The following is a 15,148-nucleotide window of genomic DNA, read 5'->3' on the forward strand; positions in this document are numbered from 1 at the left end:
TGTTCATTTATGAACGTTTCTGTTTTCTAAAATTATATAATTTCGTTATGTTGAAACAGCTGTTTTCTGTTATAGAATTATGGGAATGGTTGTGGGAATTTTGTTGTCCAAATAATAAAAGAGGTTGAGTAGGAATAAAGTAAATTAAGTTATATAAGTTGTGTATGGTTTGCGCATTGAAATTATAATTTCAGAGTCTTCACTCTTCAGAGTCTGGATTGTCAGAGTCTTCTACACCATCAGAGTTTCTGAGTCTTCAGAGTCTTTTGGTTGCCAGATCTTCTGGATCTTCAGAACTTCTGGTGACTGAGTCCATATCAGGGATTGTCAGAGTCTTCTGGATTGTCAGAGTCTTCTACACCATCAGATCTTCTGGATCTTCTGAAGCTTTTCCAGTGTTCAGAGTGAACATGGAGAATGCGAAAGCGTTGCTTGGGTCACTCTTTATGCACAGTGCTTGTGATTTGTGTGAGACAGAATCAAGGTCAGAGCCTGTAAATAGCGCACTCATAAAAACACGTTAGAGTACCATAATTGTTCATATCAAAAGGTTAACTTGTAATCATCATATCATAGAGTTGTAGTACTAGATCAAAACTTGATCTTACAATCTCCCCCTTTTTGATGATGACAAAACTAAGATTTTTGATGAACAATTATTAAACAATAAACTGAATTCACTCAGAGTTTAGGGATATAGAATAAGATTTATCCTGATGTGAATAGTTTATCTTGTTCGTTCTGAATTCAAGCCACTGCTTGATTCTGAGCTTAGCTCCCTCTGAATCTAGATTCTGAGCTAAATAATATAAGAGTTCAGAGTGAAAAAACTTATGACATAGATGAAATAGAATAATCAGAGCGCATAATTATTCAGAGTCAACGGACAAGGTATCAGAGTTTTGGGTCGGAGTCAAACTAATATCACTTCAGAAGAAGTGAAATGTATTCCTTGTATTTGCCCAGTGACACATCTATGGTCATAAAAGTGGAACTCTTAAATTCTCCAAAAGAAAAATAAATCACACTAACACATCTTACACATCAAAAACTGGGTTGTACTCCCCCTTTTTGTCATAAGCAAAAAGCTTGGGGTGTGAAAAACTTAGCTTGAAGTACAAGGTACTCCCCCTTAGAGAATTTCTAAGTTTGAAGAAAAAATAAAATGATGCAAGAATCAGAGTTAGGCGAAATAAATAGAAGAGTTAATGCAAAAGAAGAACGTTTACCACCGGCCAAGGAAGTAATGAAAGGGGTCAGTTACCAAGAACTTAACCTCGAGAAACTGTAGAAGCATTAACTTTCAGAGAGAAAGTGAAGCCTATATAAAGCGATGGAGAAAGAGGGTAAGCTTCACAACTGGAACAATTAAAAAAAATGGCATCATACATGGAAGCACTTGAAGAGCTCAGAAGGAAGGCCTGTGAGGAGGACTTGTTCCTGAACATAAGGCATCCAGAGGGTACAACGACCATATCAGAGCTAACGAGGAAACTGCTTGAGGAGGACCTTCGTCCAGAGCTGAAGAACGACTTGAAGGAATTTCTTGCCTTCGTGGAAGAAGTTCAAGAACTCAGCCAGCTTGAGCTGAGGCTACTGGAAGAAAGGAAGACCATAGAGGAGAAGCTCAAGACAACAGAAGAGTTTCTGGAGAGGGAAGATCTGAACGTCAGTCTCAACAACATCCAGTATTCACTGGATCGTCTGGAGAGGGAGAGGTCAGAGCAGCGTCAAGAGTGCAGAAGAATGAGGAAGGATCCTCCATTCTAGACTTTAGGAAAAATAAAATGTATGATGTAACGCAATGTATTTTAATCAAATTTGGGTTACCATAAAGTATTAGTGGGAAAATTATTTTGTTCTTACTTTAATAGTATAGTATATGTAAATACCTGATTTATGAAGTATGTATAATTTTGTTATTTGAATTTGGTAGTACGCTATTTATGATAGAGGTTATATGTATTCAGTACATAACATAGGGTACTTGACTAAGAGAAGTTCACATAGCATTGTAAAAAGTTAACATTTATTAGTAAATTTTTGTCATTCGTGGAAAAGTTTTTTTAGCTTATGTTTGTTCTAGAAGCTATATTGGTACGATGACAAAATATAAGGATGAAGAGTTGTTTTATCATGTAAAAAGTGTAACGCATTAAAATTTTAAAAAATTGTGTACTAGAGAAGTTTTGACTTTTGTAATGAATTGGTTACTTTTTTGGGAAGAATCATTTTCATGAAAAAGTGACTCTAAGTATATTGGATTTAGTTTGCTATAGAGGTAATACCTTTAACACCCGCGGAGGCAAAAAAAACACATTTTCAGTATAAATATAGTACAAGTAGGCTGTAAAATTTCATTTGTGAAGAGCATGTAAGCTAGGTGATCATTGTGTTTTGTTTATTGCCCTTATTTTCTAAGCTCTTACCTTAGATTTGTTGTCCAAGAGAATAGGTAAGACTTGAAGTATAACCAGTGAGGAACAATTGGTTTTTTTTCTGGCATATTCATTTAATTAGTATCATGTTTGTTAAATTTTTAGGTAATTAGTGTGGGCAGATTTGTGGTGCTTTGTCATGGCTGGTGTTCCTAGAAAATATAAAAGAGTAATGTCGTCCAGTAGCAAATCAACAGGTAAATATGTGTTCCTTCTATATCAATTGTGTGAAAGAATTATGATTAAAAGTGTTTGATATGAATATATGAAGAAGAGCTGAGCATATTAATCCTTTGTGTTTTTTTGGTAAGGTATTGGACAGGGATCGGTGCCCTCATTATCTGAAGAAAGAACAAGGGGTAACAAAAAGAAATGTTTTCCGAGAGGCCAAAGATATATGCGCCAAGAGAAATTCAGTTGAGTTAATTAACTTAGCATGTTAATTAGTAGTGATTATTTTGTTGTGAATGTTTTTTTTACCTTAGTTTTTATCTTTTGGTAGTGTGCTCAAGGGTTACCTCAAGTTTGGCTAATGACACTCTTTATGATGCTATGGATATTTCCTCGTCATCGGTGTCGACTAATGCTGGTATTTTTTTCTAATGGTTTATAATGTGAAATTTTGAGTGAGTGAAAAATGTATAACTTGATTTTAGAAATTTTTAAGATAAGTAATATTCACTGTCAAATGAACGAATTATCAAAAGTGGGATTATAAAGATGACTGTTTTTGAGTTAGTAGTTTAAATCCAAAGGGATGATTTTGTGGATTATAAAATATTACAATGGAGGTTATTTAGGTGTCATATGATATGATATGAATCTGAAGTTGAAGAAATTAATATAAGGTATACTTTTTAAAGTCCAGTACAAGAAGATGGCGCGAGTGATGTTGGTGTGTATAATTGGATTAGTAGAGATGATAAGCTTCCAGGGTATATAATATTAATAATTTTATGGCCAATTTTTGGTGTCTAGGACAGTTCATTTCCATTTTCCAACCATGATTTTGATTTTTAATTTAAAGTATTGTTTGGTAGACATTTGTGAATGGAATGTCACATTTGAGTTCAGTTCTGTGATTGTTATGTTTTTATGATGGAGCAGAAGAGAAGAAAATTAAATGCTCTTGGAATATCACATTTTTGTTCTTTAGAAAATGGTGGAACATAATGAAACACACTCTTAAAAATTTAAATGGTCCATATTGCTCCTAATTTATATGTGAAATATTTATCTCCAAATGGTTTTAAATTGCATCTTTTGTAAAAAAAACTTATTGACAAACTTAAATAAAAAATTATTTTATTCAAAAAATTCACTTAAAATAAAATCAATTATTTTTTTAAGTAAATATTTTTATGCATATCGCTTAACTTTTTGATCAATAGAGTAGAATTGTTTTTTTTTAATGGAGGTTTTGAATAATGTTTATTATATTTTTTGTTCTATTCTTTCTATTTATGAAATAATAATAAATTGTAACTATTTGTAGATGAAGTTCAAACATTTAGTGGTTGTTCATCAAGTGATGAAAGTGAAGATAGTGAAGATGGTGAACGAGATGATATGCCTTGCAGTAAAAATTTAGATGAGTTTGAGGGTAAATTATTGCTTTATGATATAAATTTGTAATTAAAGGTTGATTGTGAAAAATTTTCCATGTAAGTGTTATTGAATTTAAATGCAGAATATTCTGATATTGGAGACATGAAGTATGAGTGTCAGTATTGTGGGGCTTTGCATTGGTATGCTGAAGGAGTTAGAAAGAAAAAGAATAATATTCCCACAATTTTTTCTCTGTGTTGTCTAAACGGAAAAGTGTTAGTTCCTTTCTTCAGGAAGCCACCGACTTTATTATGGGATTTGATAATGGGAAATGATGTTCGTAGTCGGGAATTCTTAGCAAATATAAGAAGTTATAATAGTGCTTTTGCTTTTACTTCATTTGGTGGAAAAATTGAAAGTGGTCTAAATGACGGAGGCGGTCCACCACAATTTGTTATTAGTGGGCAAAATTATCATCGTATTGGTAGCTTGCTTCCAAATGTGGGAGAGACTCCTAAATTTGCCCAACTTTATGTTTATGATACTCAGAATGAGATCCAAAATCGAAGTTCACACTTTAGGTACGTAAATGCTATTTTTTCTTATGAATGTTGTATATTATGTTTTAATGTTATTAATATTTTTGTTTTATTGTTTAGGAATTCGGATGGAAGTTGTAAGCTAAACAAATCCTTAATTGAAGATCTTTTGGTAATGGTTGATGAGTGTAATGTCTTGGTGAAATCATTTCGAAAGGTACGTGATTTCATTTCTATCAACCCATTGTTAAGGATTTCTCTAAGATTGTTTAGGGCTAGACCCAAAGACCCAAGAGTGTACAATTTACCTTCTGTGGATGAGGTAGCTGGTTTAATTGTTGGTGATTTTGATTCTACTGGTTGTGGTCGAGACATAGTTGTTAGTTCAATGGATGGTACTCTTAGAAGAATTCATGAGACACACACTTCATTTTTACCGTTGCAATATCCTTTGCTTTTTCCTAATGGAGAAGATGGATATAAAGAAGATATTTTGTTTCGCCAAGATGGAGATGGTCGTGTTTTTAAAAAGAGAGTACGAGTATCTTTGAGAGAATTTATTTCTTTTAGAATTCATGAAAGAATGAGAGAGGATTCAGTTATATTGCGTAGTAGAAGATTATTCCAACAATTTCTTGTGGATTGTTATTCGATGATTGAGGCTCAAAGATTGTCATATATCAAGGGTAATCAAAAGACAATACGTCGGGACTTCTTATCTGGATTGGAGGAGGCTATGGAGAAAGGTGATGTCGATTCAGCATCAGTTGGAACAAGGATAGTTCTACCTTCATCATTTACTGGTGGAAGAAGATATATGTTTAACAATTGTCAAGATGCAATGGCAATCTGCAAACATGTTGGATATCCAGATCTTTTTATAACTGTTACTTGCAACCCAAAGTGGCTTGAAATTCAAAGGTGTGTTTCTGAAAAAGGCTTGAATGCCTATGATCGCCCTGATATCTCGTGTCGGGTTTTTCATATTAAAGTGAAGCAGTTAATGCGTGATTTGAGGAAAGGTCAATATTTTGGGAAAGTCTCAGCTGGTTAGTAATATTTCAATTGAATATAATATATATATATATATATATATGTAGATATTGAAAAATATTATATGGGTGATTAATTTATTTATAGGAATGTATACCATTGAGTTTCAAAAGAGGGGACTTCCACATGCCCATATACTTATTTGGTTAGCGCCTGGTTCAAAGCTAACAACACCAGAGAAAATTGATTCAGTTATATGTGCAGAGTTACCTGATCCAGTTGCTAGCCCGAAACTATTTGAAGTTGTTTCTATGTTCATGGTCCATGGTCCATGTGGTAGTAGTAGAAAAAATTCTCCGTGCATGGTAAATGGTCGGTGTTCCAAATTTTTTCCTAAGAAATATGTGGATAAGACCTCATTTGACATTGATGGTTATCCGACATATCGAAGGAGGAACACTGGTGTTTTTGTTGAAAGACGTGATGTTCAATTAGATAATGGGTATGTTGTTCCTTATAATGCAAAATTGTTGATGAAGTACCAAGCCCACATTAACATTGAATATTGTAACAAATCGAATTGCATCAAATACTTATTTAAGTATATCAACAAAGGAGTTGATCGGGTTACAGTTTCAATGAAAAATGAATGTAATGAAGGACAAAATGTGCCGGAGGTTGATGAGATCCAACAATATTATGATTGTCGTTATTTATCTGCTTGTGAAGCTGCTTGGAGATCATTTTCATTTCGTATTCATGATCATTGGCCTCCCGTTCAGCGATTACCTTTTCATATGCCCAACAAACAAGTTGTATTATATGGTAATGAAGAACCAATTGATAGGGTCGTTCAAAGAGGTCAGATGTCTGAAACAATGTTTACTGGGTGGATGGTTGCTAATATGATATATGAACATGGTAGGCATTTGACATATGCTGAGTATCCGCAGTTATTTGTTTGGCATCCTAAAGATAAAGAATGGCGACCACGCAAAAGAGGGTTTTCCATTGGAAGAATGAATTTTATACCTTTGGGGTGTGGGGAGGTATATTATTTGCGTTTATTGTTAAATCTACAATGTGGATGCAAAAGTTATGCCGATTTGAGAACTGTTGATGGTGTTGTTCGAGTGAGCTTTCAGGAAGCATGTTCTGCCTTGGGATTATTAGAGGATGATAAAGAATTTATTGATGGATTAATTGATTGTGCTGAATTGTCAGGTGGTATGTATGTTAGAAAGTTTTTTATGGTGTTGCTATTATCTAATTCAATTGTCACACCAGGAAAAGTTTTTGAGGAAACTTGGAGGTTGTTAGCCGATGGAATTCTTTATAACCGAAGGAAATTACTTTGCAATCCAGGTATTTTTTATTTATTTATGTATTTGTTTATATACATGTATATATTTATGTTTTGTACATGTCATTTCTTTGTGGTTGTTAAAGTAATTGTTATTTTGACTTTATATAAATTGTTTTATTTTATCTAGCTTTGCGTTTGGATGATCAGACTTTGAAGACGCTTTGTTTGGTTGAGCTTGAAAAAATGTTAGTTAATAATGGGAAAACACTAAAGGATTTTCCTGGCATTTCGTATCCTATTTCAGATGAAGTCCCTCAGTTTGAGAATGTCATGTTGTTTAACGAGTTAAGATTTGACATTGATGATATGTCAGTTAAACATAATGACCATTTGATGAAGTTGAATAATGGTCAAAGGAAAGTGTATGATGAGGTTATTGATGCAGTTAATAAATCAGATGGAGGATTTTATTTTGTCTATGGTTCAGGTGGTACAGGAAAAACTTTTCTTTGGAAAACTCTAAGTTATAGATTAAGATCTGAGCGGAAGATTGTGTTGAATGTTGCATCCAGTGGTATAACATCTCTTTTGTTACCTGGTGGGAGGACTGCACATTCGTTATTTAGTATCCCACTTGTGTTAAATGAGGATTCATGTTGTAATATTAGGCTGGGTAGTAACAAGGCAGAGTTGCTTAAACATACAAGTTTAATTATATGGGATGAGGCACCTATGGTTAATAGGTGGGCATTTGAGGCTGTTGATAGAACCTTGCGTGATATAATGGAAGTTGGGGATGTTTATGGTGGGGGAAAGCCCTTTGGTGGAAAAGTTGTGGTTTTAGGGGGAGATTTTAGACAAACTCTTCCTATTATCCCGAAAGCAAGTAGGGAAGAAATTGTAATGGCTACTATTAACTCATCAAGACTATGGAAATTTTGCAAAGTCTTAAAACTTACTGAGAATATGCGTTTGCATGGGAATGATTCTTTACATGATCGTGAAAAATTGGTTGAATTTAGCAAGTGGATACTTGATATTGGTGATGGTAATTTGGGTGATTACAATGATGGTGAATGTGATTTAGATATTCCACATGACTTGATGGTTCCCTTTAAAGATGATGCTGTGTCAAGTATAGTTTATTCCACCTACCCTGATATTCAAAGGAAATTTTTTGATGAGGAATATTTTATTGATAAAGCTATTCTTGCTCCCACTTTGGATATTGTTGATAGTGTGAACCAGTTTGTGCTTTCCATAGTACCTGGCAAAGAAAAAGTGTATTTAAGTTCAGACAGTGTAGTCAAAGTTGATGAAGATGTAGCCATTGATGCAAATTGGATAACCATTGAGTTTTTGAACGGCATTAAGGGATCTGGACTTCCTGATCATAGGTTGTGTTTGAAAATTGGAACGCCCATTATGTTAATGAGAAATATTGATGTTTCAGCTGGGTTATGCAATGGAACTCGGCTTATTGTGTTGGATCTTAGACCAAATTTGATTTATGGGAAAGTGCTAAATGGAAATAAAGCTGGCACAAAAACATACATCCCACGCATGACTATTGTTCCTTCTGATAGTGGTCTACATGTTAAAGTTCAACGTAGGCAATTTCCGGTGTGTGTTTGTTTTGCAATGACAATTAATAAGAGTCAAGGGCAGACGTTGTCTCGAGTGGGGGTTTTTTTACCGAGACCTGTTTTTTCCCATGGTCAACTATATGTTGCGTTGTCGCGTGTGAAATCAAGGGATGGATTGAAAATTTATGTTGACCAGACAGAGGTTCTGCCTTTGGAGCACACAAAAAATGTTGTTTACAAAGAAGTATTCAAAAATTTAAGCTGAGGTATGAAGATGAGTCAATTGCTAATTATATATGTTGGTCCCCTTATTTAAATTTAGTATAAGGTAGGTTTAGATAGTGACAATTTTTAAGCAAATACTATGATAAATAGTAATTTTATGATTTATGTTAACTCAATATTTATGGTAGTTGTTTTATTTTCAAATGAATCTCCAGATGGGGAAGGTGTCCTATGTACCATTTAATGGAAGGCATGGATTCTCATAAATGGTAAGTGATTTTAGGTGTACATTGCTTGAATGGATCTTGTAGCCGTGCTCTTGTATTGCTTAGTTAAATAACAGATTTGTTCAACTAAAATGAAGTATAGATGGTCGTTTTTTGTACTCTAAGTGATGGTGTTGCAACACTCTCTTTTGGTGTAGGATATTGGTTTTTTTGATTGATGCAAACTCGTGAGCTCCCATTAGAATGGCTTTTGCTTCCTGGTTCCTTTTTCACAAGTCTACCTCTGCTGGTTATTTCCTGGAGGTACAGATTTTGTATTAAGAATTTGGTGGAAGGTTTGGTCTTGATTTTGGAAGGCTTGCCAATTGGGTTTGGGTTGAGTATTAGTTTTCTTTGTAAACACCCTTGAAAATTCCTCTTGACTTTTCAAAATAGGTACTCTTTTTCCTTGCTAGGTTTTCCCAAGGGGGTTTTATCCTAGAAAGGTTTTAATGAGGCATGTTTTGTTAAGTCTATTTTCAAGGGGGTATTAGGTGGGTAGTTTTCTTCTTTTATAGGGTTTTGGTATTTGTACATGTAAGTATCTGATTATTTAATTTATTATATGTAAAATGTTAAAGATGAACTTATTATGTATTCATTGGTTTCGTTGTTAACTTAAAGAAGCAACTTCATTTAATAAAAAAATAGGTACGTCTAACCTGTTGAAGGGATAGGCCATTTGGCACTAAGTTTGTTGAACATTTTTCTTCAAACTTCTCTCATTGGATTTGGTATCTTGTTATCTTCATCTTGTTAGCAGAAGATAGGTTTTTATTTATTCTTGAAAACCTGAACATGGATTTTTGTCCAGAGTAAGGTTTTCTTCAGAACTTCTGACCATTGTACCTCTGAAGTCATTAGATGTTACCCCTTTCAGAAGTTACTCGATCAGAAGCACTTAACCCACTGGTTAAACTTCTATGGTAGACAACAATACACGTGTCACTTCATTTGTGACATAGTTCCTTGAGTCGCGTGGTATATCTGCTATAATGATGATGCCTACTCTCCTCTACTATGCTATTTTCAGACTATCTATTTTATAACCGTTGATTTTGCCTTTAATTTCTTAAAACTGTCAACGGTTACCATTAAACCCACGATATGCACTGTCACACACGATCTCCCACTCACTTACACTTACGGTTTTGAAACTATCCGTGTGCATTGCATTCATTCATATTCTTTCCTCCAACATTTCCTCTTCTCTCTGAACCCTAAACCTCCATCTCTAAGAATCATGGGCAAATCGAGGAAACCTAAGGCGAATGTTTCTGCTTCTACCACACAAACTGCCAAAGATCAAGAGAAGCAAAGATTCGAGGAAGCACAGAAGATTCTGAATGCACCAAATGTAGTCACCTGTACAAAAAAAGTAGAAGAACTGAGTGTGTGCTGCGAAGCAAGAGTTGATTTTGATAATCTTGCTCAACATGGGTTTGATATTAGGGATCAAGTCAATTTGCAAGGATGGTCTGGGTACTTCAACAGGCTCTGTGGTCCAATCTATTACAAGTTGGTTGTCGAGTTCTGGAAGAACGCAGTCTGCAACGACTACTACGTCGTCTCCCATGTACTGGACAAGAAAATTGTGATCTCTGAAGAATCTATAGCAAAACTGCTGGGTATGGAGTTTCAGCAGGGAAAAAAGATCAAGAATGTTGAAGCAAATGTTGTTGGGATGAGGACCGTGGTCAACAAGGCGCTCTATAATAACTGGTCTTACCAGAAAACCAAGTACAGCATTAAGGACTTGAAGTCTGAGATGAAGATTTGGCAGAAGATCTTCATGCAGTGCATTCACCCCAGAACTGGAGGAACTGATTACCTGAATGCAACTCAGAAGGTAATCATGTACTACATTTCAACTGGTGAGCTTATATGTCTGCCATTCCTACTCTTCAATTACCTGAAGGAGTGTGTTGAGAAATCAAGGACCACAACTGGTTCTGAGAACAAGAGGTTCATCTACTACATTCCGTATGGAAGGCTGCTGTCAGACATCTTCGTCCAAAACAAGCTTGTCAAGACTCTATCAGATCTTGGACTCCACGAAGATCTGGCCATGACAATTGGTGATGCTCTCGATGGCATAAAGTTGAAAAAGATGTAGATCATTGAGAAATTCAAGTTGCTCCCAAAGAAGACACTTCTGATGAAGTTTGTCAGAGGGATTATCCCATTGATGACTTTCCTATTTGGTCCAAGAAGGACAATCCAGCATGCATTCTGGAATATGTCAGGATGCTCAGAAGACAAGGTGATCCAATCACCCTTACAGAATTTGTTAACACTCTTCCTGAAAGTCCTCCTAAGCTGGCTACCAGGAAATCCAGGAGAGCAACAAGCAGCAAGCCCTCAGATCCTAAGGGCAAAGGGATTCTGATAGAGGAACCTGCAAAGAAGAAGGCTGCTTCCAAGACTGTGATCATCAGGGAACCATCTCCTGAAAGGCCTCTGAAGAGAACCTCAGCTCAACAACAACAAATGTCTGATTCTGAAAGCTCAGAAGACACATGGAAAGGCTCCTCAAGTGAGGAGACTGAAGATGAAGACATGCCTCTGGCTAAGAGACGCAAAATTATTCTTGAGGAAGAGGAAGATGAGCAGGATGACCATGAGATCATCCAGAATGTGATTCAAGGTATAAGGGAAGCTTCAGATGCTGAAGAATCCACTGATTCTGATGCTATTCCCCGAGTGAAGAGAAGGAAGCTTCCTCTGAGGGGACCACTTCAGCAGAAGGAACAGCAGCAGAACAAGCATCTGAACCAACTTCAGAAGTACAGAGGGAAAGAAGATCTAAACGGACTTCTGATCCAGCAAGGGCTGCAAGTCTCACCAGAACCTCACCCATCAGAAGCCCAGTAAGGTAATTACTGAAAGCATTAACTCTGATTCTGCTTTAGTAGTTATACCTGAGCAACCTATGCCTATATCTACCTCTCTGCCTACCTCAACCCAAACAGAACCTATTCAACCTGAAACACAACCTCAAACACAGGCTGAACCTCAAGCTCCCAAATCTACCATCCAAACAGCTACCACAGCCATCCCTTCAACTCCAATTTACACCTCTTCCACATCCATCCCAAGTGAACCAATACCTCCTTTCAATTCCTTCATTCAAGGTATTGTTCAACATGAGGCCACTCTGAGAACCTTAGTTCAACAGTTCTCTCCCAAGCCTGCATCCACTTCACACACCCTCCTCATAACCCAGACTGGTGAGATCCCTGCTGAGGCAGAAAAAGAGGATGATGATGATGTTCAGATCCTTGTACCGCCCTTCAATGTGAAGCCTCTTCAGCAAATTGCTTCCAATTTTGAAGATCAGATTCCAGATGCTGCTGAGACTTCTTATGTGTCCTTGTCCAGCTACTCAGCAGTCAACTCACAGGATCTGAGTTTCACTTCACCTGAGAAGGCTGTCACCTCAAGGCAAAGGCCAGACACTATCTCAGAAGCTGAGCACATGGCTGAATCAGATCACTCAGGGATAGTGAAGGATCATGAGATTGCTTCCACTCACTCAGAACAACTCAGACCTGATTGCTCAAATGCCTCAAGCTCAAATACTGCCAAAACTTCTCAGCCTGACTTAACTCTGGCAACCTCCCTCAGACCTCAGAATCTTATTGAGCTTATTCAGGAATTCTCTGAAGAGGCAACCCGAAGACTTCAATGGTTATATCAGGTAACTGATAATCAGTTTGATGCCTCCTTAGTGGATAGTCTATGGTCTGCATTTGGAAGATGGTCAGAGAACAGAGGTTTATGACTTTCAGAAGCAGCTGGACAGTGAAAAGCGCATTAGAATTCATAATGCATCTGAAAGAGCATATGAGCAAAGGCAGAGAGTGCTGGCATAAGGTCTGTGAACCTTTGAGAAGAGCTGTGGCTGCAAGAGATTCTGTCATCTCTGAATGTACTTTAGATGATGCTGAGATAATATCAGAAGAGGCCGCAGAAGAAAGTTCTGAAGGGATAGTGATTCTGGAAGATGCTGTTGTTAATGAAGTTGAGCAGCAAGAACAAATTCAAGTTGATACTGCAGTGTTTTCAGAATCTAAAGTTGCTACTCATACTCAAGCTCCAGAAGCTCCTCCCTCAGCTCCTGCTCCAGAAGTTGCTACTCTTGCTGCCAGAATTGACCGCATTCAAGATGATCAGCAGAGACTATTTCAAGATGGTTGAGCAGCAAGGGATTGTTCAGATAGAACAGAGCAGGCAGATTCATGAATCTTCTCGCAGAATGGAAAATATGATGAAACTCCTGCTTGAGAATCTTCCCTCCTCTTCCAAAACCTTGAATTTCCTCTCATTTTTCTTGCATGCATGTATTTGTCTTAACTGCATTAATTTTATGTTGACTATGTTAATTGCTTTATCTATGATTCAATGCACCGTTCTTAGTAACTCACATGCCTTTAATGTTTTGTTAAGTTTTATGCATGTTTTTCTGTTACTTTTCTTCCTTATAATCTCTGCAATCCTTCTTCTTCATCACACCGCAATTCACCTCTCCATCAATCGCTTCAATATTCCTTATCTTCTTGTTCAAAAATGACCACTGTCGAGTTAATTTCTGACCTCAAGACTATGGTATTTGACCAAGTCTTTCCATGGAGCGTAAATCTATCTTCTTCTCAGTTCTCTCAAGCTATTGAGAAGATTGAGAATCTTCTGAAATGTTGGCTCACACCTCATCAAACTTACTGTCTTCAGAACCTACAACAAGTTCTGAATGATCTCCTCAGTCTGATCGCTCGTCGGAAGGACGTTGAAGATCAATTTCAGGGCATTTGCATGCTTCTGGAATATGAAGAAGAATATGCGGATCAAGAGGCTGTCCAGGAGAATCAAGCTTTGAAGGAAGACCTGGCTACCCAGTTAGCCTCAATTGATCAGGACATACGTCCTCTGCACCTTCAACTTCTCTACATGAAGGACTCTAGAGCCTTCCTATGTATTTAGGATTAGTCCTCTTCATTTCTCTTTTGCCTTTGTACTCTTTCTGCGTTCATTAATAATAACGTCTGTTATTTGCTTTCCGTGTTATTGTTATTGTTGATTTTTCACTCTTTTTGATTATGACAAAAAGGGGCAATACACATAAAATGGTTTTTGATAAACTTTTATACTATATAAAACCAGTAAAGGAGAATAAGTATTAAAAACTTATAGCACATAGATTTTGTCAAGCATCTCAAAAAGGAATACATTTTGACGCCTCATTCTAATTATATCTGGACGAGACTATATGCTATTATGTGATATACGCTAAGTTCTGAACCATCACTTCTGATGAGTATACATCTATTCAAGCGTAAAATCTGATCACATAACCAGATTGAATCTCCACATTGGCTTAATAGCTCTTTTGGTCCCTCACTTATCACAATTTTGCTCTTTTGGTCTCTTTAGAAAAAAATTAGCAAAATTAGTCCCTCACATTTATACACTTTTGCAGTTTTAGTCTAAATAGGGATCATTTTTGCAAATAAATAAGCAATGTGGAGGACCAAAAGTGCTAATTTTGTTAGTAGGGACCAAAAGTGCAAAACCGTGATAAGTGAGGGACCAAAAAAGTTATTAAGCCAAAATGTTATTAAGAAGTTGATTTTTAATTTTCAGATAAATACTTCAATTTTTATTCAATTATATGATCATTTTTCGTTCAATTATATTACCAAATTTTATTCAATTACATTATCAAATTTTTAGTATATTTGATCTAATAAAATGTTAATTATATTTCATAATATATTATAGATTATAAACTAATACATGTTTTAATTCATAAAAAACAGTGACCGTGCATCGCACGGGTTACTACCTAGTATAATACACATGGCACGAGCCTGAATGATACAAATGTGTCCCATCATTGGGTTTTCTTTACTTTGAGTTTAGTTTGGGGCCAGAATCTCTTCCTATGATTTTCCCTGTTTAAATTCAAATTCTAATAAGATAAGATATATATAAATTTCACCACGAAACGAAATGTGCACCAGGTCATGTCTCTTTCCATCATCCATATATTATATAGGACTATGTAGAGTTTGGGACGAAAAGTAGGATATGATTGGGTAAAAGTTTAATGCAAATGGAAAAAACTACAAGTCAGCTTCATTTATTTATGAGAAGAATTAATATATGGGTAATGATCACTTTTGTCCCTAAAGTTATCGGCGTCGGCCATTTTAGTCCCTATTTTATTGAAATGTCGCTCGTGGTCCCC

General features: G+C 36.1%; 1 protein-coding gene across 1 annotated transcript; it reads left to right on the forward strand.

The window, feature by feature from the left end:
- The first annotated feature begins 2,577 nt into the window (after positions 1-2,577).
- On the forward strand, positions 2,578-9,523 carry LOC130719207 (uncharacterized). The gene is made up of 10 exons (XM_057569840.1): positions 2,578-2,635; positions 2,941-3,027; positions 3,934-4,041; positions 4,129-4,186; positions 4,280-4,567; positions 4,646-5,574; positions 5,666-6,883; positions 7,012-8,676; positions 8,851-8,904; positions 9,060-9,523. The coding sequence occupies exons 1-8, from the start codon at positions 2,578-2,580 to the stop codon at positions 8,673-8,675; spliced, it is 4,410 nt and encodes a 1,469-aa protein (XP_057425823.1). The 3' UTR covers position 8,676; positions 8,851-8,904; positions 9,060-9,523.
- The last annotated feature ends 5,625 nt before the right edge of the window (positions 9,524-15,148 follow it).

The sequence above is a fragment of the Lotus japonicus genome, chromosome 5 (assembly GCF_012489685.1).
Source record: "Lotus japonicus ecotype B-129 chromosome 5, LjGifu_v1.2".
NCBI lineage: Eukaryota > Viridiplantae > Streptophyta > Magnoliopsida > Fabales > Fabaceae > Lotus > Lotus japonicus.